Genomic DNA, 24,194 nt, shown 5'->3' on the forward strand with positions numbered 1-24,194 from the left:
CTACAGCACTGGTGTCAGACCTGCAAAGCTTCCAAGGTTTCCGAGGTTTTTGCAAAGTGCAAATATTCCATAGTCTTGAATTGAATTAAGCAAAAATAAATAAATAAATAAAAATTAGCTTGAATTAAGGAAAAAATGTTGAATTAAGCAAAAAGAAAAAAAGAAATCTTCCATTAAGTAAAAAAAAATATCTTGAATTAAGCCAAAAAATAAATAAATAAATAAATAAAAATTAGCTTGAATTAAGGAAAAAATGTGGAATAAGCAAAAAAATCTTAAAGTAAAAAAATCTTCAGTTAAGCCAAAAAAACTTGAATTAAGCAAAAGAAGAAAAAAAATCTTGAATTAAGCAAAAAAAAAATAAAAATCGTGAATTAAGCCAAAAAAAACTTGAATTAAGCAAAAAAAAAAAAAAATCTTGAATTAAGCAAAAAAAAAATCATGTGTTAAACAAAAAAAAGTCAAATTAAGAAAAAAAAAAAAAATAGCCTGAATTAAGGAAAAAATGTGGAATAGTAAAAAAAAATCTTCAAGTAAAAAAATCTTGAATTAAGCCCAAAAAAAACCTGATTTCAGCAAAAATAAATAAATAAATCGTGAATTAAGCAAAAACAAAAACAACCTTGAATTAAGGAAAAAAAAAACTTGAACTAAGCAAAAAAAATCTTGAATTAAGTGTAAGTTGAGGAATCGAACTCAAAAATAATATCACAATAACCTATAAATAATGAAAACACCAATTTTTTCTTTTTGATTTAGTGCAAAAAACATTAAATTATGAAAATATTTACATTAACAAACTATCCTTTAACAATAAAACGTTAATAACCGGAACAAATATGAACAACCTAAAATGTCTAAAGAAAATTAAGCACAATTTTAACAATATTCTGCCACTTACTAAATATTTTGTGCCTTTGTAGATCTGACCTGTAATGCACATGTATAAATAAGTCGAGGCATAATATTGTTAAATTGTACTTATATTTCTTATCAAATTTCATTTTTGTCAGGTTATTCACATCCTTATTGTTTGGATAGTTTGTAAATGTAAATATCAGCATAACTGAATGTAATTTTTTGCACTAAAACAATTTGGAGTTGTCATTATTTATTGGCTATCATGCTATTATTGTACTGGTCGTGCCCACTGCAGATTAAATTGGGCTAAATTTGGCCCCGAGAGAAAATGAGTTTGACGCCCCTGCACTACAAGATCCTCCTCCTAGCCTGACCAATGTAATTCCAGCACCCACACAAACCTACATGCGCTAACTCGCCTGCCAGGTCGAGCATACTGATGCATGCACCAGAGCGTGAAAAGTGAATTTCCTCTCCAATAATACTGACCTGTAAGTGTCCAATAAATGTCAAGCGCAAATTCTAAATTCAAAGCTGCTGAACGACTCAGAAACTTGCACCTCTATAAGAAAAAACAAAGCAAATGTGTTTGTTACGTCACTAAAGTTACTGGAACCTGATGTAGTGTTGACCTTTAACTTCCCTGCAAGAGAGAAGTTCAAACTTTCTCTTAAAAGTACCTTAACTTCTCTTTGGGTTTTACCTCATGACTGTTAGAAAAACCCTGGAATCAGAGTAGACAAATATTTATATAAAAAAAAGTGTAATCTTTATTTAAACCCAAGTTACATTGTCACGAGATGTACAGTACAACATAGTAACGGGCCTCACAGACAGGAAGATACAACTTTCAATTTCAGTTCTGCAAGGGCTGAGGGGAAGTCCTGACCCTTATTAAACCCATGTAATCAAATTTTACACAGATGTACTGTGTACTGAAAACTACACACAAATGCACATATGCTTGAATGTATAAGAAGCCACAAAAAAAAAAAAATTAAAGCCTGCAAATTTGTGCAGAACGTCACGGAAACATTTAAGAGTGTGAGGGGGAAATAACATTTGTAGAAAATATCAAAAAAGTTACCAGACTCCTAAAAAGGACCTTTAGCCTTTACATTAAAATTTCCAAACATCACAGTTATATGTGTTCAATAGAAATATTACATGAGCTGTTCTAGACTGGCGCATCAGGATTTGGGCAGAGCTATCTACAAAATCTGTCACATGCAGAATATCCACTCAGCCGAACATGTCTTCACGGTCTGCGTTATAGATCTCGCCCTCCTGCAAGGAGGCAAAGTTTAGGAAGTGCGAAGGCCGATGGACTTCATGGTAGAACTCTTTGGGGTTGGCCAGCTGCAGGTCATACTTCATGTTGGGATCGTGGCGCACACCTATAAAAACACAGTAAACATAATGTTGAGTTTTAATGTAGAGTTTCTTCAGCAAAGTCATTTACTGTTTGCATTCTATGGTTTGTATGGACAAAGAAAAAAGCTGATGTGAAAAGAAAATCCATAAAAATCAGACCTAGGTCACATTGGAAATGTCAATGTAGTGTACTGATTTCTGTAATGAACATGGTGGGTGCTTTGAGGACACACAAAATATCACATAACCCATCAGACCATACATTTAACAGTTCACCTTATAAAAACAGAAAACTACAGCTACTGACCCATAAAGTTGTAGTTCCAGGAGACTTGGCCTGGCACCATGAAGAAGCCCAGGAAGCGATCAGAGAGCAGCATCTGCACCCTCTCATAGTGCGATGGCAGGTAGCCTTTAGGGTTGTTACCCTTGTCTGTGTTCTGCCGACCCCACTCATAACCACTGGGTGTCAGTTTGTAAGCTGTGAGTGTGCACGAGCCTGGAGTGAAGCTGAAAAATGGGGGGAAAAAAAACACAGCTTTTTAAGTTTCTCCATTTGCTTTGAAACAATTACTCATCAATATGCATAAAACAAGTATGCAGATAGTCTGGCTTCAAGATGAACAGTGATACACTTAAGTATTAGTGTTGGGTTTGTGATTCTTTTGATTCTGACAAACATTACTGATTTTAAATCAATAGTTTGTACAAAAGTCATTCTCCAACACTTCGACTTTAACATAGTAATACATCACTTGTCTTATAGTAACATTATACTGATATGTAACCCATAATACAACGCTGAAGTCTGAAAATCAGCTGTAGTCCTGGTCTAGTCTTTTGTTTTGCTCAATATTTTTGGTTTTTACTATTAATTGAGCTCAAAGCCTTTAAAATATTGCTAATTTCCTTTAAATTTATATCAATAAAGCATACCAAACTGAACTGAAAGATGAGGATACAGTGAAGAAACCTACCTGCAGGTGATGATGATGGTCTTCTCTCCGTCCCAGGAGGGGTTGTCGGCCATGACTTTGGCATGAGTAGTGACATCCTGGGGGGACAGCTGGGGTGACTCATTAGGCTGAGTGTGGATCCAGCCGAGGGGCTCCATTTCCTATTTCAGAACATAAGTTAACAATCTGGAAACTAAAAATTGCACTATTTTTAAAAAGTGGTAAATGAATATTAATGAAAGTTTTTTATAGCGTGAGCTATACCCGTGCATTACCTTAAGGTATTCGTGTCCAGGCAGCTGATTGGGCAGGTGGACTGTCTGGTGCGTCCCCCACTGTGGCACCATGACGATACAGCGGATCTCTTTCACCTGGGGGTTGTCTGGTGGACTGGTCCCGTACAGGTAACCTGCAATCTGGAACACCACAGACACAGTCACTATCAGTAGACAGGAGATAACTCAGGTGTTTGTCTATGAACTGCAACACAGTGGAGTCTCATACACACCTGTGCTCGCAGATCTGAGATGCAAATGAACTTTTTGAGGACGTTCTTGGGCAGAATGTAAGTGTATCCGGTCTCCTTGATGTCATCAGAGGATACGTAGATGTGGTTTGTTCGCAGATGGAGGTTGGCTGCAGATATGGCCCTGAAAGGAACAAGAATCATTTGAGTCAAGTGAATTGGAGAGCAAAGTAACTGCTATACTGACTGTTGAGATCATTTCTGCTGCTAGAGGCCTCTCAATCAAAATGTCAATACTGTGAAGTAGGATCATGAGAGGAACAGTATATACCCACATTACTGATCAAAATGTGATAGAAATCATATTTCATTAAGGTTTTATTTACACTACAGGGATATTCATATTATGCTAATATACGTCTACCAAAAGAATCCAAAGTCATGTTAGCTGAAGCAATACCAAATGCTAATTTCAAATTAGATTATCTGAATCATCTAATTTTACAAATACTGGGATTCCTCTAAATTGATGACAACACTAATATCCTTATTTTAGGAATGAATATTACACTATGCTTGTGTAAGTGTTCTGCTTTCTGATGAGTAAAGTTGATAACGGTTTCCAAAACAACAGTGACGTTTTAATTAAACCTGCATACCTGACTCTCCATTCTGTCTTGGATGAGAACGTCTGCGTTTCATAGTTGGAGGTGGTTGAGGTGATGATTTCGTCACCGTGCTTGTTGACAGTCCGAGTCTGAGTGGCAGTAAGCTGTGACTGCTCCTTGGTCTGCTTCTCAATCTCAGCAATTTGCTGGCGCTGCTGTGACGGAGCTGAGATCTCCATACCCAGGATAATATCACGGATCTCTGACTGGGTCAGTGAGGCCACGTTGACACTGGATGACGACAAGTTAAACAGTAAAACAGGGGCTTAAAAAATGTAGTGTCAGTCATTAGCATTATCACTGCCAATTATTCAGAGTTGTACAGTGATGAATGATCTGTAGGCAATTAATATTTTATATGTCAAAGACCAGAAAACAGCAACAGAATTTAAAGCATCAGACAGTGCAGTACACTACCCCAACTATAAGCTGTACTGATCAGAGATTTACTCTGATCTAAGCACTTACTTGTTCTTTTTGCCATAGTCGGCCAGAATAAGATCCTTGAGCTGCACTTCCACTTTAATCCACTCCTCATCAGTGAGAGTGGGCCAGATGTGATGGGGTTCGGTGATAGTTGTCTTATCTGGTTTCAGGATCACCTTGGCACGGTCATTATTGACATGAAGTGCTCTGAGGATGAGGATGAGTCGGGAGAAAGCCTAGAAATGGAAGAGGTCAACTATTTATACAGTGCAACAGTTGATGTCTATCTGAGGGTTTATTTTGTTGTTTGTAAATAAGAGAGAGAAAGAAGGTGTATGGACAAAACAAGCAGATTAACAAATTTAAAGAGCTCATTTAATTTGTGTCCAAGTATCTTTTAGGATGGATGTAAACTCACTGTGTAAGACGAGATGGTCTTGAGCCAGTCGTCATAGAGATTGAAGAGCACCATCTGAGGCTCTGTGGCTTTCAGGATCAGGTCTCCAAACTTCTCCACTTTCAGACAAGCCTGGAAGGGAAGCTGCAACTCGGAGCCTTTGATGACAATGTTGGGGAAGTCGAGCAAGTGGACCTGCACAGAGAACAACAGTTACACTTTACCTTAAAAGCCTAAAAACTAGTCAGGGTGACCAATTACAGCTTATTATTGTTAAAATGAAAACCTCACCTCCAGAGGATCCAGCATGCCCTTTCTGGTGACAATAATCTGTTTGGGCTGCTCTTCCACAGGGAGTGAACGAATCAGGGCAGCCACTTCTTCAGCTGTCTTCCACTTGGCGAGCTACATAGATAAAACATGAATTACATCACATACTTGATTTCATGACCAAAAAACTTACTGCCTTGCAAAGATTATCCCCATGATGGCAAGAGACGTATATGAAAAAGAATCGACAGGTAACCATTGCTTACGTAAAACTGAATATTATTCTAGTAAAGTGAACCTTTCATCTAGTTTTTACAGTACAAGGAAAGTAGAATGCTGACAAAGCTGAAAACAGAAAATATACTAATAGTAGAGTATGAATATTGTTGTATATATCAGTACTGTGCATTAGACTCAATCAGCATGCCATTTTGACAGTAGCAGAGCAAGACTGTACCTGTCCCAGACGCTTCTGTCCTGCCCATACAGAGGTGTGAATGATCTTGAGGAAGAGCTGACCGGTTCTGGGGTTGAAGATGAAAATGGCCCCATTGATCGGCTTTGTGGTCAAGTTACCCTCAAAGGTCTAATGGGAGAGAGATGGAGAGCACATGTGACTAAAAATTAAGGAAAAGTGTTTTAATATACCAATTTGTAGTTGATTTATTACAGTTGCCCATAAAATAACAGCTGAGGGAAAACATGTTGCAGCTCACCTTGTGGATGGTGACACGGTACACATTAGTGTCATCCACAAACCAGATGATCTGGTTGGAGAAGAGTTCACCATAGTTCTGTGAGGACAGGTAGGGCTCAGTGGGCTCTGAAGAGTACAGCTGCAGACCTTTGCGGATACGCTCCCTTAGCACATACAGAGCAGGGTTGGCCTTCATGATCTTGGCCATGGCTTGCTGGATCAGAGGTTTGCTTCCAGGGAACCAGTTACCGTAAGCACTACAGGGAGAGAATGATGAGGGGTTTACTACAGCATCTTTGATTGCAGTTCTTTCTTTACATGGAAGTACATTCAGTCTAATATGAGTTATGGCTGAAGACAGCAATGTCCATGTAAAGCAAGTTAGGAAGCTCATGTGAAAACTTAAACTGTTGCTGCAGAACATACTTGTAATCATAAACAAGGTGGTGCCAGAATCCATGCAACCCTGTCAAATATGTGCAACAGTTTATCTGTTTATATTCAGTCACTTAAATCAAAACGAAAATAAAACTAACCTGTGAAGGTTGTAAGCCAGGTCAATAGCAATGAGCACACCAGTGGGGGAGGGGTAGATACTCATGTTGTCTGTGGTGTAGTCCAAGAACTTGGCCCTGGCGTAGCGCTCAATGTCATGGGAGTCATAGTCACCCCATCGTAGCTGAATGTCGATCCAATACTTCTGTGTGGTGGTGCTGTCCATGACGTCTCTGCAGAGTAAAGAGGACATTTGAATTGAATGGTTTCATGAGATCACCAAGTACAGTTTTTATCTTTATAGTCCTTATTGGTCTAATGTCTCTTTTTTTCTGTAAAAAGTCACATTAAGTCATGCGAATGAAGCTCCAAAAAGTCATACTTTGAATCAGCAAGAAGAGATGGTCGAGAGACATTCCACTTGTATGAGGCAAAGAGGAGGATGTCTGCACAGGACGAGTTCATCTTGTATGACTTCCTAGGATGGATGGTCTCCTTCTGCACAGTCTCAATCTCAAGAGCATCCAGTTCCTGGTCAAACACCTAATGACAAAAACAGAAGATTTATACACAGTAAGTTAATGGCAGAAAACAGTAAAACATACATTTGGTTATAATTATACAACATTAGGTTTGTATAATCACGCAGCATAAAACCAGCATGTCCATTTAAAAAATGAAACTTACTTGACAGAGATCCATGACAATGCTCTCATGGATTTTCTGCCACAAGTGAGCCCTGAAGATCTGAATGAGGGAGATCTTCAGAGTGGGGATCTTGCCATGCATGAAGATTCCAGTCAGATCAAGTTGCACCTGGAAACCGACATAGACCTAAAAGGAGAGAGACATTTTCATGATTTTTCACTTTTTTTTTTTTTTTTTAGAATTACACTATTCAATCCCATTTATGCAAGTGGTTGTACTGACGTTGGCTCTGTTGATGGTGGGTGACCACCAGAGGGTGAAGCGACGGTTGGGGATTTGGTTGAGACCAGACCTCTGGGCATTGGTCAGCTTCTTCCATTTCATGGACTCCTCAAAGCCACTGGCCTTCTCCCTAAAACCAGCAGAAATGATAGATGTTTACCACAATGAGTTAAATGTAAAACTATTCCACAGTTTTAAAGAGGAAAAAAAAATCACCATGACATCTGCTTTTTAATCTCAACATGTTTTTAATCTAAACACTAATATGTATTATATTAGTTTAATGTACCTCTCTTTTTCAGTATTACAAGAAAACACTCTCAGCACTAAAGTGTTCTCACCAGAAAAGACCCTCCCAGGTGGGAAAGTAAGTGCCTTTGAAGAGCGTGTGCTCCAGGATGCCCTCCACACCCCCCAGAGCCTGGATCATGTCTGTGCGGTAGTTGTTCAGGTTCCATAGTTTACCATCATGCCTCTGATGGGTCCACCAGAATGGATTCTGCTTCAGCACCTACATTAATAAAAATATCAAAATTGATGTGAAAACAAGTATAACTGAAGAGGGTACTGGTTGACACATCAGGGTCGTCTTCATACCTGGTACTGTTTGAAATCTGTCCTGACTCTCCAGCCTTTGTCATAGGCCAGTGTGTGTCTGTCCTTCTGGAACAGAGTGTTGATACGAGGGATACCTCTGTCCCAAGAGTCCTCCAAATCCTCGAGAGTCAGTCGCCTAAGACAGACAAAACACACTGTTATTGGCCTCATCTAGCTTCTGTTCACATTCACTGAACATATACTAGGTCCATCCCATAAACAGTTGATGAGAAGACTGACTGGAAATCCAAACTATGGGATGATGAACAAATAACCTCAAACATAGCTTGTTTTCAACATTTAAGTGGTTGTTAGTCATTTTACATGAGCACCCCACTGCTTGTACAGACTGGAATGCAAAAATACATCAAATATAAAGTGACTGTCTGGTTGACAGGCTGATCTGATTGAGGCCATACCTGTTCTGTGCAATGGCTTCCTGCCTCTTGAGGGCGTACTCAGCCCAGACCCTCTGAGAGTCAATGAACTCGCTCTCCCACGGCTGAATGTAACGGTACAAGTTAGGAATCAGCTGGTCTTCTTCATGGCTCATTCCTGACCTGAAGTGGGTGATGCCCACATCTGTCTGTTTGGACCACCTGGACCAAAGAGAAAGAATAAATCAAAACCTTTTATTTCATACCTAGAAATACAAAAACACCACAATGTAAGAGACACACTGATACGATATGAAGTTAATCAGCATGTTGACTTACCGCAGATCTGACTGTGGGATGAGCACATGGCCCATGGACAACATGCCAAGGCCGCCCAGCTCTTTAGGAGTGTAGAACACTACCGGGGGGAATCGGCTTGGCATTTTGGAGTTCAGGCCAATCTTGATACGTGTCTGGATTTTGTTTTCACACTTGACCAGCAAGTCCAGGAGCTCCTGGGTATTTACCACTGCTTCACGGAAATATGTCATCAAGCCAATCAGAGCTGTGTTCCATTTGTTTACAATCTGAAAATGAGAACAGGACCCCGTGAGATATTCTGATAGTCTACCTACCAAAGTCATTAGTATTTCTATTTGATTGACTGTTTTCACTGTCAGTTTAGCTTTAATCTGTTTTAGGTAGATTTACTAATTTTGTTTGTATTTTTGTAAATGCTAAGATTTTTAATAAGGAAACTCAAACTATTTCTTTGTTAGTGGGTGATTCAAAAGGTCTAAAAAAGTAACTTGATGCCATTTTGTAAAAATGCATTTACAGATGAACAGTTACAAGAAACATTTTAACTACCAATTAAAGTAGTGGGCTAAGAGGTCAAAGTTCAGTTTTTGGGAGACAACTGTCTACTTACCTTGGTGAATGTGGTCGACCCAGATGCCATCAGGATCTGTCGGACTCTGTTGTGGAAGCGCTGCATCGACTCATCATCCACACGCAGGAAACACTGTGCTGTCCTCTCTTTGGTTACCTGCATGTAGAAACAGAATGTAAAAACTTCAACAGGAATATGACAACGTCCACTGAGGAACAACCAAAGAAGCCTCAACTCCCCAAAATCCCATTATAGCCGACCATCTCCTTCATCCTTACCTCATTCTGCAGGTTCCACACACCGTCCTTGTGGGTGAACTCCTCGTAGCTGGTGCGACACTTGGGCAGGATGCGGCACTCAAAGCCGCACATGTTGAAGAGCAGGTTGGGGTTGTCTTTACTATAGACAGACACAAAGCTGTTCTCCCACTGGACAGTGGTCACTGACCGGGGAAGACGGTTCTTAATGTCCCAGAAAACTGCACGTCCACTGAGAAGAATAAGATCATAAGAATTATCATCCCACTCAAAATTTTAAAAATACATTCAGGTAATGTGGGGGCGGACTCACAGGTTGACATCGTGCTTCATCAATCTCATGCGGGCATCACGGGGCCAACACTTCTTGTTGTTGTAACCAACAATGTTCTCATTGTTGGGGTCAGGGTGTTCTGTCAGGTACCTCTGAATCAGGTCCCTGGCTTCATCAGCAGTGAACCTGGTGTAGCAACAGAAGAGTCACATGACTACAAACTTCTTTTAAAATCCTTTTTCCATTTGTCTTCACACATGCAAACTGAAAATCTCATGCCAACATGCAATTCAAAACATAAACAAGTTGTGCTTTGACAATTTGTGACAGGGGATGCACCGATTTTTATTTTTCATCTATTACTGCATCTTACTTCAGGTTTTAATTAGCAGCTACAGCTCAATGCTCGCACTGGGAAACCTCAGTGTTGTAAAACAATTAGAACTAATATCTGACTGGTGAAGGACCAACTGCAACTGCAATCAGTAATAAAAGAGACACCATTCATTTTTTATTCCTCCAGTTCTTACGCACAGGCAAGCAGACCAATGCAAGTGCGCCTTTGTAAGAGGATTCCAATGAAAAAATTTCACCTAAGATCTATGAAAGACTTTATTCATCTTACAAGGAAATGTTATCACAGGACCACATCTTAATAAGTCAAACAATACAAAAAAATATCTACAATGCACGATAATGAATCCCTTTTACATTCATTGCAAAGGCCCTTGTTGCATACAGACTAACACACATTAAAACTAAACAATGTAAGACAATCGTACCTGAAGAAGATGTGGATGCGGTCGATGTAGCGGCAGTACAGTCGGATTGGGTGAGCACTTTCTGTTGCTGTGTCTTGGAAACTCAAGAAATCATTGGGCATCTGGGGTGGGCCAGCCATCTCGCTGGCTCGGTGCAGACCCAGAACCAGCAGGTCCATCACCAGACCATAATACTGGACAATGAATGAGGCAAACTGGAGTCCTCTGATGATGCCATAAGAGTTGGTGTGGTTCATATCCTAAACAGGCAAAAGACCAGAAGACATTACACTTGGAGAGGACTGAATCTGCATATAGTAGGCTATGGTTCACTAGGAATCTTGTAAAAATTGTAATAAGTCATAAGCTTTAAGTACCGTACTTTAAAGTAGTGATATTTCTAACATTATCTTTTTTATCTTTTCTATCTTATTTAAACAAAACACTGATTAAATTGTTTAACAAATTTTTTTCAAGATTTAAAACTAAAGAGATATAATGAAAGTGTTATAACCTTGTAGTTGATGACCACATTGTTCTTGGCTGTCATGTAATCAGCAATGTTGTGGTCCACAATGAGACGCAGCAGTCTGTTAAGCAACGTCAGATCAATCTTCTCATACATCTTCTCATATCGGGACTCCAGCATCACATTGCACTCGCCTTCTGCTGTCTCCCACACATCCTGCAAGTTGTTGATCCCTACAGAGTAAAAAGAGGAGGGCTTTAGATTATTTCACAGTTTTGTCTGCAAACGTAGTAACTGAAAAATGTCATGCCATTATCTTGCATGAAACTTTTATTCCACCTAAAATAAGAGTTTAAGGAGCTCTGACCTTGGCACCATTTGTATACCAGCAGTGGTGGTGGTTCAGTGTCCGCTGGTTTGATCCAAGGTGGGAACAGTCGTCTCTTGTCTGCTTCATACCACAGGTACTGGTCCAGGTAAGCATCAGTGATCTTCTCCAGGGGTTCGACATCATAGACTGGCACCAAGTGGCTGTACAAGTCCATGAATTCAATGCCCACCTACACAAAGACAGAGTGGTTGAGAATTAAATTTATTGCGAGGACTCAAGTTACTTTCTGGCAATAATGGTGTGTGATCTTTTGAACAGCAGAAGTGACCAATAGGGTATTTTAAATTCCATACTAATGTACATGAATCACAGTTACATCTCAGTTCTGACCTCTTTGAAGGCTCTCTGGGTGAGCAGGTGACGTTTGATCCTGGACAGGGCCTCGTGTGGGTTGTCATAAGCTTGCTCTATCAAACCCAGCTCTTCCCTCTGGCTCTGGTTTAGACGAGACTTCACACTGGAAGAAACAAGGCAAAGTTAAATAAGGCAGGAAATATATTCTGATGATTGTTTTTGCTTGATTTCAACTTAAACTCACTACCCGAGATGTTCACAGTATATTTACCTGTAGGCTTCTTTGAGCCTCTCTAGAGCCAGGATGAGCAGCTTTGTGTCGTGTTTGTAGGACAGTGGAGGGAAGGGGATTGGAGAGAAGCGGCGACTCTCCAGCCAGTGTACAGTGGTGGTGTAAATGGCCACTGCCTCTTCAGCTGTGATGTAGGGACCATCCTGAAAGCAGAATGTACACACTTTACTATACTTGGACAAAATGTAATCAGCCTGGGCAGTTTGCATTTGATTAGGAGTTTATTTTTCACATAGTTTATATATCCATTTTAATCAACATTAATTTGAACCTTTACTGTGTAAACTATTAAAGTAATATCTGACTGGTGAGGGATCAACTGCCAGTGCAGCCTGTGATGAAAGAGTCACCATTCATTACCATTTTCCTCCAATTCTTATGCACAGACAAGCAGGCCAATGCAAGTGCGCCTTTGTAAGAGGACATCAATCATTTTCATCTAGGATTTATTGTGATGATAATCTTAACTTATTACAAATGTTGCAATTTCTAAATAATCAGTAAAACAGCAAAACAGAACAAAGGGAAGGTCTGTAACAGTATCTTAAAAATCACAGCACTCATACTTTCTGCAAAGGCCCTTTTTTATATCAGTCTGTATGAATTACCTTCAGGTAGTTGTGCTGTCTCTCCTGCTCAGCTTTAAGGTACAGACGGGTCAATCGCCCCAGGTTCTTCTTGCACACTGTTTTGTCCACAGTGGCTCCACGACGAATTCGCTCACGGTTGTAGTGGGCTGTGTTGGTCCACCAGTCAGCTTTGGCCTTCACATAGCGCAGGATCATGTTCTCAATAGGGGTGGGCAGGCCTGGCACCTAAAATTGTAAGATGTAAAAGAAAACATATTTGTTTTAAACTTTGCTGCTGAAACATTTTAACCAACTATATGAAGATAGAGCAATTTCTAAAATATCTGACCTTCCAGGGGATATTGGCCTTCCAGCACCTCCAGGACTCACTGAGATGCTGCAAAATCGTCCTGGCTTTGTTCTGTTTGATTCCCTCAGGCATCATGTCCAAGATGTCATGCATCACAGCAGCACGCAGCTCCAGGTCAAAGTGAGATTCAACACGCTGTTTGGTCACTGTCTTTGCAACACCCTTGGAGTGACGTCCTAAAAGGGAGAAGAAAAAAAAAAAAAAAAAAAGACAAAAAGGTGTTATTTAAATTACAAATAGTGAACCACATTACACATATGTTTTTTGTTTTTGTTTTCTTCAAATTAAAGATAGCAGCTGAAAGATGAAAGCATACCTTCAAACTGCCTGGCCAGCAGATTTCCCAGCCACCTCTCCAGCAGGGGAGTGATGCCCCTCATGAAGAAGAGCCACACTCTCCAGCCAGGAGCCCAGAACCCACAACCTGGACCTTTGCCTACAGGACCCTGAAAATGAAAAACAGAAATACATTCATGAAGCCCTTGTTTGATTTAAAGCCTCTCTTCATGAAAATATATTTATGTTGCTCATAGAAAATAGTAAATGTGTGTGCTTGAAGTGAGCTTTGACTTACAGTGTTGAAGCGGTAGTAGATGAGATGCTTCAGGTCCTTGCACATTCGGATTTGTCTCATCAACTTGTACTTGTAACGGTACATGCCAGTCAGCTGGCCCACATGAGCAAAGATGTACTGCAGTCCATCAGCCAACTACAATACAAGGAAAAAGCCTAAGATTAGTCACAGCTGCCTCCTTGTTGCTGGAGATAGTGTAACAGTGACCTAGTTACACAATAGCCAAGGTTAAAATAGTGCCAAGTGTAGCTACATTACTGATGTTATGTGCTGTACAAAACATACCTGGAAGGCGTCCACATTTCCCAGTCGGTATTGCACATGGCTGTCCACCACCAGCTTGCTGAGACGCAACACCTCTCTGCACAGGTGGAAAGCGTTGCCGAATCTGGACTTTTTACGCTCCTAGAAGGCAGAAGAAAGATGAAAATGGTCAGTCAACACTGATTAGGCTACTACAAAAAACTGTTCACATCATACGCCAAAGTATGCCTCTGAAACTTTCAACAGAGATGTCAGTCTTGAGAAGCTCTACAAAAGACCTTTAAAACAATGTAATAGACTGTCTCTGAAATTCATACCTTTGTGGTTAGGGTCTTGACAGGCTTCAGGTTGAAGTTGTAGTCCAGATGCAGGTAGTTGAGGTTCTTACGGTGGATGAGCAGATTGAGCATGTTGTAGCCCTGTCGACACACCTGCAGGCCCACTTCCACCCAGTCCAGCTTGGTGGACTGAAAGAACTTGGTGGCCTTGAATGATCGGAACAAGTACCTGGAAGCAAAAAGTTGAACAATCTTTACAGAACAACCAGCCAATAAGCAAATTAACTTAAACTTTAATCACACACACAGAAAAACGCAAAAAAAAAACAAAAAAAAAAACAACAAACATTAAATGTCAGATTCTCACCTCTTTTTCTGGGCCTTGGGTGGTCTGTGTTTGAGAGCATTGAGCACATAGTACTTGAGAAGTTTCTGATATGACACACGCACTTTCACCGGCTGTCCAGCAGGGCAGTGTTCACGATACCTGAAAATAATTTCATAGAATTATATTTCCTAAAAAAATATAAGAAATTGACAATTTTACTTCGACTTAACCTAAATTTCCTACACATGTAACTCTTCTGTTTTCCATGAGGTTACAACATTCATTTTCTTGGTCATGTTTTTGTTTGCTCACCAGTTCTTGATCAGGGGGATATCAATGGCACGCCTTGTACGACCAGATCGGAGGTTAAATGGTCTCGGTGCCCAGAGTAGGGCGATGCCATTGGCTGTGTTGTCTGTGTAGAGAGGTGCCTCCTTGAGGAAGGGCTCCACATACTCAGGAAGTTCAAACTCCTCGTCATCATCTGGTAGAGGCTCTTGACTCTGACCACACAAAGGGAAAGCCAATAAGTGCTAAATTTAAGAATAATGTCTGATGCATAGAACAGCTAAATGTGAAGAGAGGTATCTTCTTTGTTGTTCTGGTAGAAATTCTATTTTAAATCCAGAGAGACAAAATATAGGAACGGTGAAAGCCTGACTTCAAATGTAGCCAGTGTTAAAAAGAGACACCATTCACTTTTATATTCCTCCAGTTCTTACGCACAGGCAAGCAGACCAATACATGTGCGCCTTTGTAAGAGGACTTTGTTTTGTTGCGAGGCATTATGCTCATCTTCCCTGATGTCTTACCTTAACAGAATGTCTGTGTGAGATGGGGTTGATCAATGGATCAAAGTAGAACGCTGGAAGATCAGGATCCTCTGTCTTAATAAACACAACATTGGGTGTGTGATACCTGTAGAGAGAAAGATGATTTAAGTGAAACAAATTCATTAACAGAATTAAATAAATACAACAAAATTTTTTTTTTCTTTTTTTAAATAATCTGGGAATATTTTCCAATTCAGTGCTGGTTAAAAGAAATCAGGACCACTTCTCACCAGGTGAGATGAACGTGGTGTGGCAAGTTGTTGTACAGGTAGGGGAAGGCAATCTTGTACTCTGTCCTGATGGGCTGCCGGATGATGATCTTGTTTATGTCATTGAACTCATTCCAGTCTTCATCCCTGCAGATAAATCAGGGAAAGATTAGATGAAGTACCAATATACTTGCCTATTAAAAGCTTTAATGGTTTTTTTTTTCAAATGTATTGAGCAATAATGGTTGACAGAGACAGAGTCAATTTCTGCTGTGGATTAAATCATGTACAAAATGCTGAAGGCTCTTACTGGAGGTTAATGTCCCGAACCAGGGGCTCAAACTTTGGTCCTCCAGGTATGGCCATATTCAAGGCCTTGGAAGTGAAGAAGGCCTTGAGATCAAAGAGATAAAAGTAATTGTAATCCACCAGGTCTGTCAGCAGCTGGTTAGCCAGGCGGTACAGAGTGGACATCATGGGAAGAGTGAACTGCCACCGACGGTAGGTTGTACCATTCACAAACCTAAAAAAGGAAAAGGAAGTTAATCATCATTGGGTTTTCATAAATACCCATTACCATATCGTGTACAGGAGCAGCATTGTGGGTCTCTTAGGGATAATATGAGAGAAAAGTGAGGTCTTACTTGGCAGTGTCTTTGAGGGGCTGGTGCTCATAGAACCACTCAACAACAGAACTGTCCTCCTCAGGGTCCAGCTCCATCTGGATTGCTTCAAGTGGTTCAACATCAAGAATGTTGTCAGCATAGTCCAGAGGCGGCTCTTCATCATCAAATGGTGGGAAGCGCATCCTTTTGAAGTGACGTCGGTCACGCTTCTCACGACGCATCATGATCCACATGGTGCTAAGAGTGAGTGAATAAACACATAATATAAACAAATAGACAATTATTGACACTTAATTTTTGTGTATTATCTATGCATGAAAAAAAGGTAGAAAAGATCTGTTGTGGTAATACAAAAATGTAAGAAATTTTTCACACTCGTGAGGCATGGTGCTTCATCTTACCCCCACTGTGCTATGTAAACTGGCTCTATAACCCAAGGAATTTCATTGACGAAGGAAATGGCTCCTGTGATGTGGTAGAGGACAGGCACATCTCTGATCTGTTCCCAGGGCATTGGCATGTTCTCCAGCAACTTCAAAACAGCATGGGGCATGTATTTGAGGGCACTGTGTAAAAAAAGAAAGACACAGAGTTATTTTCATAACTAATAAAAACAACTGTGCACCAAGGACACAATTAAGATTACTACCATTTAGAAAATGAGTAGTGATATGTCTACCACTGAATAATTAATTTTTACCCCAGGTAAACCCTCTTGTCATGGCGAAATTTCCTGTTGGTCATGTCTCCATGGTCCCTGATGATCTTGCGTACATGCTCAGGTGGCATATCTTCCTTCTGAGCATCCACAAAGCCAAACTTTCTCTTCTCTGAATACCGCTTTGCCTGCAACTGCTGCCATTTCCTTGCTACAGAGCAAGACATAATGTACACAATTACAAAAAACAGTTATGGCAACTTGGAAACAGAAGCAATAATGCACCAAATGAACAATACAAACCTTTCTCTTGCAGTTTTTCCTCAGTCATGAAATCTGGAACCGGCGCAGGAGGCGGCACACCTGGAGGAATCCCTGCAGGTACTCCTCTGAAGGGGAAGGTAGCTGCCATGGTGCCTCACAACTAAAAGCCAACAAAGTCACAATTTTAAATTATGTAAATGTTTTCATATCCATATTTTAAGTTATATACCTGTTGTGAAGCACACTGAGTCTGCCCTGTACATGAAATGTGGTTTATAAATAAAGTTGAATTTAACTGAAATAAGTCCAGTTTTGAGCATGTAAAAATATTTAGTTAAGCATGCAACAAAGTGTGGAATTATCTACCTATTTATGTTTACGAAGTGCGTCTACTGACACATACAGATCACTAAAATGTTTATATTACAACAGATGACACCCACCAAGAAGCGATAGAATGTTTCAAATAAGCTCTGCAAGCCAGCTCTGAATGAATGACTTTTTTCTGATAAACATTAATTTCTAAGTGTATTTTGGGACGTGTGCATTCTACCATAATGAAAATCTTTGCTAACTAGCTAGCTAAACAACATTACTTCCTTATTGGTGCAAAAGTGTTAAATTGTTAGGCACACTTCTAACAATATACACATCACCCGATCGATCGTTAGGAATATAATTTGTTATTCGGAAAGTCTTAAGACACGTCTACTTAATCATGAAGTTTATATTAGTGCTGAACTGTTGACTAGGCCAAGCGTGCATGAAGCGGTAAGTGAATGCTAATGCTAGCTGGCTGCTAACCAGTCGGTGTAAAGTAACAAAAGCTAATTGCAAACAACACAACAAACCTCGCTGTCTTCTCTATCCAGGCGATTTCCCAACGCTGAAGACAGTCTTTTTCACAGACGTCCAGCTACCATAACTTCTCTGTTACACAGTATTCTTATCCCTCTTTCTGACTCTGTTGTGTTAACTTGTCTTTCAGAAATGTATCACGCACGACGAACAACGGCGGCCCCACGATGCACGCAGTTCAGTGGAAATCACAGACGTTACATGCGCCAAATCGACGCGTCTGAACCCAAACAAAGGAAGGGGCTTTACGTTAAAAAAAATTACGCAAACGTTGGGTAAGCGCACTTTGGCAAATACCCGGATGTTTCTACTTCCGGTAAGTTGCTGCCTCCTGGAGTGGTGGAGTTTGATGAAACATTTACAGCTTTTTAATTTTTTTTAAAACATATATTAAGTTTATTCACTCATTTTAGACTGTTAGCAAAACCTAGACAACTGATTGGATATTCGGTACACAGAAAATATACGCAAAAGAAAATCTAATAAATTGTCGTCATCATATGGACATTTGTTAATAGAAAAATCAGAAATCCTCACTTTTACTTTTCTTCCTTCCCAACACCAGGTGACAAATACCAATCAACTGAAGAGCATATGTCAAACGTTTTTAATTAAATTAAATTTACAGTCATCCATCAACACATTTCTATCGTCTTAATTTTTTCCATTCTTGTGCTCTTGAGAATATGATATCCTGGGTCTTTATTCTGAAAAATAATTGACCGGAAAAGAGTTGTTGGTGAAACAAGGCATGTCTGTGATTTGACCTAAATACGTCTTATCTTGCCTCTCGGTACTTTGGACCTACTTTCTCCACTTTCTTCGGAATGGCGACTTGTGATGATGTGCGGGAGAATGTTAAGGTAGTGCACAGTTTCATCTGACTAAACAGGAATGAGTTTTATTTCCACTAAATACGTTTTCAGATTCGGGTGTCAAAGTTCTTTATATCTGTCATTGTAAAGTGTGCTGATGACGCAGAAATTAGAAAAAGCAACTTGTTTTGACGTTGCACAAATGTCAGATTGAAAGACGACATTTCTCCAAATCGCAATCTATTACAGTAAAATCTGTAAAAGTGTTTGAATTTTACTGGTGCAGGTGATTGTTGTTGTGGTTGTTCTGATTGGACTTCTATACTGTTACTAGTTTAATGCATCCACGTTTGAGGTGTTACTGTGCTGTTAGAACCACCTTCAGTACTGTGCAAAAGTCAAATTTGTTGTTTTAGTAAGGTACATATACATTTATTATTATATACCATTAGAAATGCAAACAATATTAAAATACATTACATTTCAGAAAAATATGTATATACCATCAGTTAAATGGGAACATCTTGACCATATATGCAAATAAATAAATAAGTAAGTAAGTAAGTAAGTAAGTGCAAAGAGAAACTCTAGGAATGTTCTGCAAGAGTCGTGGTGTAATAGACCAAGTTTGTTGAAGAAGAAGAAAATCCAAATGGAGGTCCCTCTAAATAGCATTTACCTGCAAATATCTCCAGATACCTAACAATAGTGATGGGACTTTTGGCTCTTTGAAGGGAGCCGTTCACTGAAAAGAGCCGTTCAAAAGACTGGCTCTTTTATGTTTTTTGCATTATTTTGAAACACCAATGTTTTAATGACTAAATAGGCTACATGTGATGATTGACATTACATTTTAAAGGTGTTTAATTGGGGTGGCAGTAAGTATTATCTAACCATAAAAAAGAATAGTTAGTTAAAAAAGTGTGGGCTAAATACATGACATGAGAGGTGACATTAGGCAAATGCTGGAATTTGACAAAAAACATCACGGTGCATTATGTGGACTAGTCTGTAGCCTAAAAACGAAGAAGAAAATAAAACATTTTCTTATGAAATAACATTTTATTCTCCTCAAAACAAGAACAATACATGTGTGTAAACACACGGAAAAAATTGCACAAAACACAACAGTGAATAATCACTGCAATTACTTAAATACCAGAACTGTATTGCAATTGTCAGAACAAGAACAGTATGTTGGTAAACATACAGAAAAAATGGACAAAACACAGAAGCGATTGATCATTGCAATTACTTAAATACCTTAACAACTGTAGTGCATTTTCCCCAGTGACGCTAAATTGACAGGCAATCGGACACTCCCTCCTTAAAAAAAAAATGAACGGCTCTTTACAAAGACTTGGTTTCCATGGTTCATTTCAAAGAGCCGTTCAAAAGATTCGATTTGTTTGTGAACGCCACATCACTACCTAACATACCTACTGATTATTGCGTGTGTGTTTTAATATTGTTTACATATTTTCAAGATTGTCTCATTGCCTCATAATAAGGAGACTGAAAATATTTATGTGCTCATTACAACTCTGAAAAAACAATAAAGCTAAAATCAACCTCAGACATTTGTACAGTACTGTATCTCTAAAATGGTAACTATTCATGAGTTCACAAAATCAGTCATATTTTCAGCTTTGTGTGTTTTTAACTAATTTGAGATGAAGTGCAGAAGAAATATTCAAAGTTGCATTGTCAAGCACAAGCATCTCATATTTGAATTCAGTACTGCATACTTGAGTAAATGGTTTTGTATTTCACCATTGTGTGATCTATGCAGAAATACTATGGCAATCGACTGGAGTCCTCTTGTGATTTGCAAACAAGTGCCGCTTCATGCAGTTTGTCCTGCCGCCCAGTGCCAAAAAGTGTCACTGAAGCTTTGAGCCTCGTTCACCCAGAGGTAACCAAAAGGTATGAAGATAATAATGTGTGATGGTGGTTGTAGGATCATAGGAATGAGCTGTTTTTAGGAGCACTATGAACTGATAGATGGCACATTGAAATAGCATATTATTAAACCACTAAACTATTAACAACAGAATTAGTAGTATTATTGTAATTTAATTATTATTTTCAATTTGTTTTACAGATTTTTTGGCTGTGGTCTTCCATTTCCTGCGAAGCTTGAGGGCTGCAGAGTCCTGGACCTCGGCAGTGGCTCTGGCAGAGACTGTTTTGCCTTCAGTAAACTTGTTGGACCGAGTGGATATGTCACAGGGCTTGACATGACAGAGGAGTTGGTAATTACAGACTGACATGTACACATGTGATGCTCATGTTCTTGTATCTGATTTACTTTCTCTTTCTGTAGATTGCAGTGTCTCGGCAATACATTGAGTATCATCAACAGAAGTTTGGCTACAAGGAGCCCAATGTCACCTTTGTCCAGGGATATATGGAGAAGCTCAGTGAAGCAGGCGTACAAAGCAACTCAATGGATATTTTGCTGTAGGTTTAAAACACGGTTATAACAACTACTTCTGTTGTCGTTTTTTTTTTTTTTTATGGAGAGATGAGTAAATGAATAAACCTGTTTCCTTCTGATCTGTCCAGGTCAAACTGTGTGATTTGCTTGTGTCCTGATAAAAGAGCTGTGCTTCAGGAAGCATTCAATGTCCTCAAGGTTTGTTTGTTAATTCTACTTTTAATATCCAGCACTAAAGTGACCCTTCATAAACATGTATTAAACTGCGACTGTCATGTCTCACAGGAGGGAGGGGAGCTGTACTACAGTGACATGTACGCCAGCAAAGTTATTCCTGATCACATGAAGGACGATATAGTTCTGTGGGGTAAATAAATCTGTTGAACAGAGACTAAAAAACAAAAGATTGCTGAAAGGAATAAATCCTGAATCACTGACATGCTGTATTTTCTTTTTTTTCTCTGCTAGGTGAAGGGATGGGAGGGTCACTCTTTTGGCAAGACCTCATTTCATTGGCCCAGAGTGTGGGGTTCAGCACTCCACACTTGGTCACTGCAACTCATATTGTGGTCCATAACAGTGAACTTAAAGAAAAAGCAGGTAAAACAAAACAGTTTTCACTATAAATGACTGATAAAATGTTTTGGGTTTTTTTTCATTTAATTGAGCCACCTCTTCTAGTCTTGTCCATCTCTATGTCTTGCAGGTGATATCAGATATGCATCAGGCACTTACAGGCTCTTTAAGATGCCAAAAAATCCAGTCATGTCTAAAGCAAAAGTAACCTATCAAGGAACTGTGGCAGAGTTCCCAGATCAGTTGGACTTTGACTCATGTCATTCTTTCAAGGTATAATAAATGCAACCAGAGCCAGATTTAAACATTAATGTTTACTTAAGTGTGTTACAAGTCTCTATATCCACCAAACCATTATGTAAAAAATCATGTATATTCACATTGTTAAACAATCACTCATACTAGACTATGCTTATTTTTGTGCTGGGCAGAAAGATGTTCCAGTGGAAGTAGATGAAGAGATGGCAGCAATTCTCCAGAGTTCTCGATTTTCCTCTGATTTCAAGGTTGAGATTTTGGACAAAGCTGACTCCAGTTCTGAGTCATCAACACAGGTAACTGTTATATGTTTTATTCTGAATTATTAACCACTGACTGAATCCACAAAGAAACTACTTTTCATATACAAATAAAAAATATGTGATAACCATTGTAGCAAATATTATGCAAACTTCTTTTCCAAAAGATGATTCATGTGTCTCATTGTAGTACATCAGTGTCACATTAGGGATGTGGTCATGGAATTATTTTATTCTTTTCTCAGTACTGTCACCTGAACCCATTCCTGCTGGCTGATAAACTGGGATCCTCAGTGAGACAATGCTCCAAAACAGGCAAATAAAGAGGCACCCGAATCCACAAGAAACAATACAAAGACCATAGAAAGTAATCTGTCAAATTTTTTATGTGCCTTTTCTGTATTTACAGTAAGTTTTGTCGCTAGTCAGATAATTTGGGAAGAATCTCATGGTTAGAATGTTGCCTACGTATTGTGATAATAAAAATCAATACTCGGATACAAGGCAAGGCAAATTTATTTGTATAGCACAATTCATACACAGGGCAATTCACAGTGCTTTAGAAAAATGGAAAAGAGACAAGTTAAAAACACACAAAACATGATCAATAAAATAATAATAATAATAATAATCAATTAAAATAAAGTAAAAGAGAAGAATGCAGATAGAACCCTTTCAGTTGTTCTATGCACAGTTGAACAGAGCTGTTTTCAGCCTGGACTTAAACATTGTCAGAGTAGAGGCCTCTCTCACGTCATCAGGAAGACTGTTCCAGAGTTTAGCTGCATAGAACTGAAATGCAGCTTCACCCTGTTTAGTCCTGACTCTGGGTACCAGCAAAAGACCAGTCCCTGAGGTTCTCAGGGTCCGAGATGGTTCATATGGGACCAACATGTCACAGATGTACTTTGGTGCTAGACCATGGACAGACTTATACACCAGCAGAGCTGTTTTAAAGTCTGTTCTCTGAGTGACAGGAAGCCAGTGCAGAGACCTGAGCACAGGACTAATATGGCAGTACTTCCTGGTTCTAGTCAGGACCCGAGCAGCAGCGTTCTGGATGGACTGCAGCTGTCTTGACAGCTCATTCAGAGAGTCCAGTGAGAAGGCCGGTACAGTAGTCTAACCTGTTAGAGATAAATGCATGGATAAGTCTGTGTAAGTCTGGTTTAGACAGTAAACCTTTGATTCTGGCAATGTTTTAGAGATGGTAAAAGGCTGATGGTGTTATTGATTTAATGTAGCTGTAGAAATAACATGAGTTTTATATTTGCTATTAAACTTTGAAAATAAAATTTGAAATAAAAAAAAATAAAAAATTATGTTACTACTGTCTCTTACTGTCTAAAGTCATATGCATCAATTAGTCACATGTGAGGTATTTCAGACTGTTTGAAACCATTTTTCAGGGGGGTCATTTTCGACTACTGAAACAGAAAATCATAAGGGGGGGTATGTGGTCCAGAAAAAAAAAAAGAGATTTTTGTCCAACTTTTTTTTTTTTTAATTCTTTGTTTATTTGGAAAAGCACAAGTTACAAAACTTCTGTTACAAGCACAGTTCAATTTCTACACGTCAAATGAAAAAATGCTTATCCAAGATTTTTTGTTGTATAAAGAACGTGTAAAATAAAGAAAGAAAGAAAAGAGGGCTGAAAGAGAGGGCTTACTCCATTACTTCATCGAAAATACAAGACTATAAGGTGTGTATGTTTACATCACTCTAAACAGAAATGTTTCACATGTAAAAGTATTCACATCACCGATGTATTCAATTCACATCCATTACAAATTTAACATAGTTTGTCCATTTTGACCAAATAGTGAAAAAAGATTCCTTTTGACCCTTAAAACAAAATGTCAGCTTCTCC

General features: G+C 39.2%; 2 protein-coding genes across 2 annotated transcripts; one reads left to right on the forward strand and one right to left on the reverse strand.

The window, feature by feature from the left end:
- Positions 1–1,605: 1,605 nt before the first annotated feature.
- Positions 1,606–18,141, reverse strand: prpf8 (pre-mRNA processing factor 8). Its single transcript, XM_030151691.1, has 43 exons — positions 17,969–18,141; positions 17,157–17,277; positions 16,896–17,064; positions 16,597–16,761; positions 16,214–16,432; positions 15,880–16,092; positions 15,591–15,716; positions 15,340–15,445; positions 14,840–15,030; positions 14,567–14,686; positions 14,239–14,428; positions 13,943–14,062; positions 13,658–13,792; positions 13,400–13,529; positions 13,063–13,259; positions 12,753–12,959; positions 12,124–12,287; positions 11,889–12,015; positions 11,535–11,727; positions 11,213–11,400; positions 10,720–10,958; positions 9,977–10,123; positions 9,685–9,895; positions 9,446–9,562; positions 8,854–9,101; positions 8,557–8,736; positions 8,138–8,273; positions 7,882–8,051; positions 7,541–7,670; positions 7,298–7,444; positions 6,993–7,153; positions 6,652–6,843; positions 6,135–6,372; positions 5,876–6,004; positions 5,440–5,553; positions 5,170–5,343; positions 4,794–4,987; positions 4,317–4,556; positions 3,700–3,841; positions 3,467–3,607; positions 3,213–3,352; positions 2,543–2,745; positions 1,606–2,258 (listed from the first exon to the last, which is right to left on the reverse strand). The coding sequence occupies exons 2-43, from the start codon at positions 17,263–17,265 to the stop codon at positions 2,104–2,106; spliced, it is 7,017 nt and encodes a 2,338-aa protein (XP_030007551.1). The 5' UTR covers positions 17,266–17,277; positions 17,969–18,141; the 3' UTR covers positions 1,606–2,103.
- Positions 18,142–18,693: 552 nt separating this feature from the next.
- LOC115432283 (arsenite methyltransferase) lies at positions 18,694–22,810 on the forward strand. The gene is made up of 10 exons (XM_030153183.1): positions 18,694–18,838; positions 20,583–20,716; positions 20,895–21,045; positions 21,117–21,253; positions 21,359–21,428; positions 21,516–21,597; positions 21,699–21,830; positions 21,937–22,079; positions 22,238–22,360; positions 22,570–22,810. Exons 1-10 carry the CDS (start codon positions 18,803–18,805, stop codon positions 22,645–22,647), a joined length of 1,086 nt encoding a protein of 361 aa, XP_030009043.1. The 5' UTR covers positions 18,694–18,802; the 3' UTR covers positions 22,648–22,810.
- Positions 22,811–24,194: the final 1,384 nt, after the last annotated feature.

Source organism: Sphaeramia orbicularis, chromosome 13, assembly GCF_902148855.1.
Source record: "Sphaeramia orbicularis chromosome 13, fSphaOr1.1, whole genome shotgun sequence".
Lineage (NCBI taxonomy): Eukaryota > Metazoa > Chordata > Actinopteri > Kurtiformes > Apogonidae > Sphaeramia > Sphaeramia orbicularis.

What these genes read in the sequence shown, in the direction of transcription:
- prpf8 (XM_030151691.1), bottom strand. Translation starts at nt 17,265, where the DNA reads ATGGCAGCTACCTTCCCCTTCAGAGGAGTACCTGCAGGGATTCCTCCA. An exon ending in GTTTACATAGCACAGTGGGG is followed by an intron (nt 16,433 to 16,596) that starts GTAAGATGAAGC and finishes ACTCACTCTTAG; the next exon opens with CACCATGTGGATCATGATGC. An exon ending in AGACCATCTCGTCTTACACA is followed by an intron (nt 4,988 to 5,169) that starts GTGAGTTTACAT and finishes TTCCATTTCTAG; the next exon opens with GCTTTCTCCCGACTCATCCT.
- LOC115432283 (XM_030153183.1), top strand. Translation starts at nt 18,803, where the DNA reads ATGGCGACTTGTGATGATGTGCGGGAGAATGTTAAG. An exon ending in ATGTGCGGGAGAATGTTAAG is followed by an intron (nt 18,839 to 20,582) that starts GTAGTGCACAGT and finishes TGATCTATGCAG; the next exon opens with AAATACTATGGCAATCGACT. An exon ending in ACTCATGTCATTCTTTCAAG is followed by an intron (nt 22,080 to 22,237) that starts GTATAATAAATG and finishes TGTGCTGGGCAG; the next exon opens with AAAGATGTTCCAGTGGAAGT.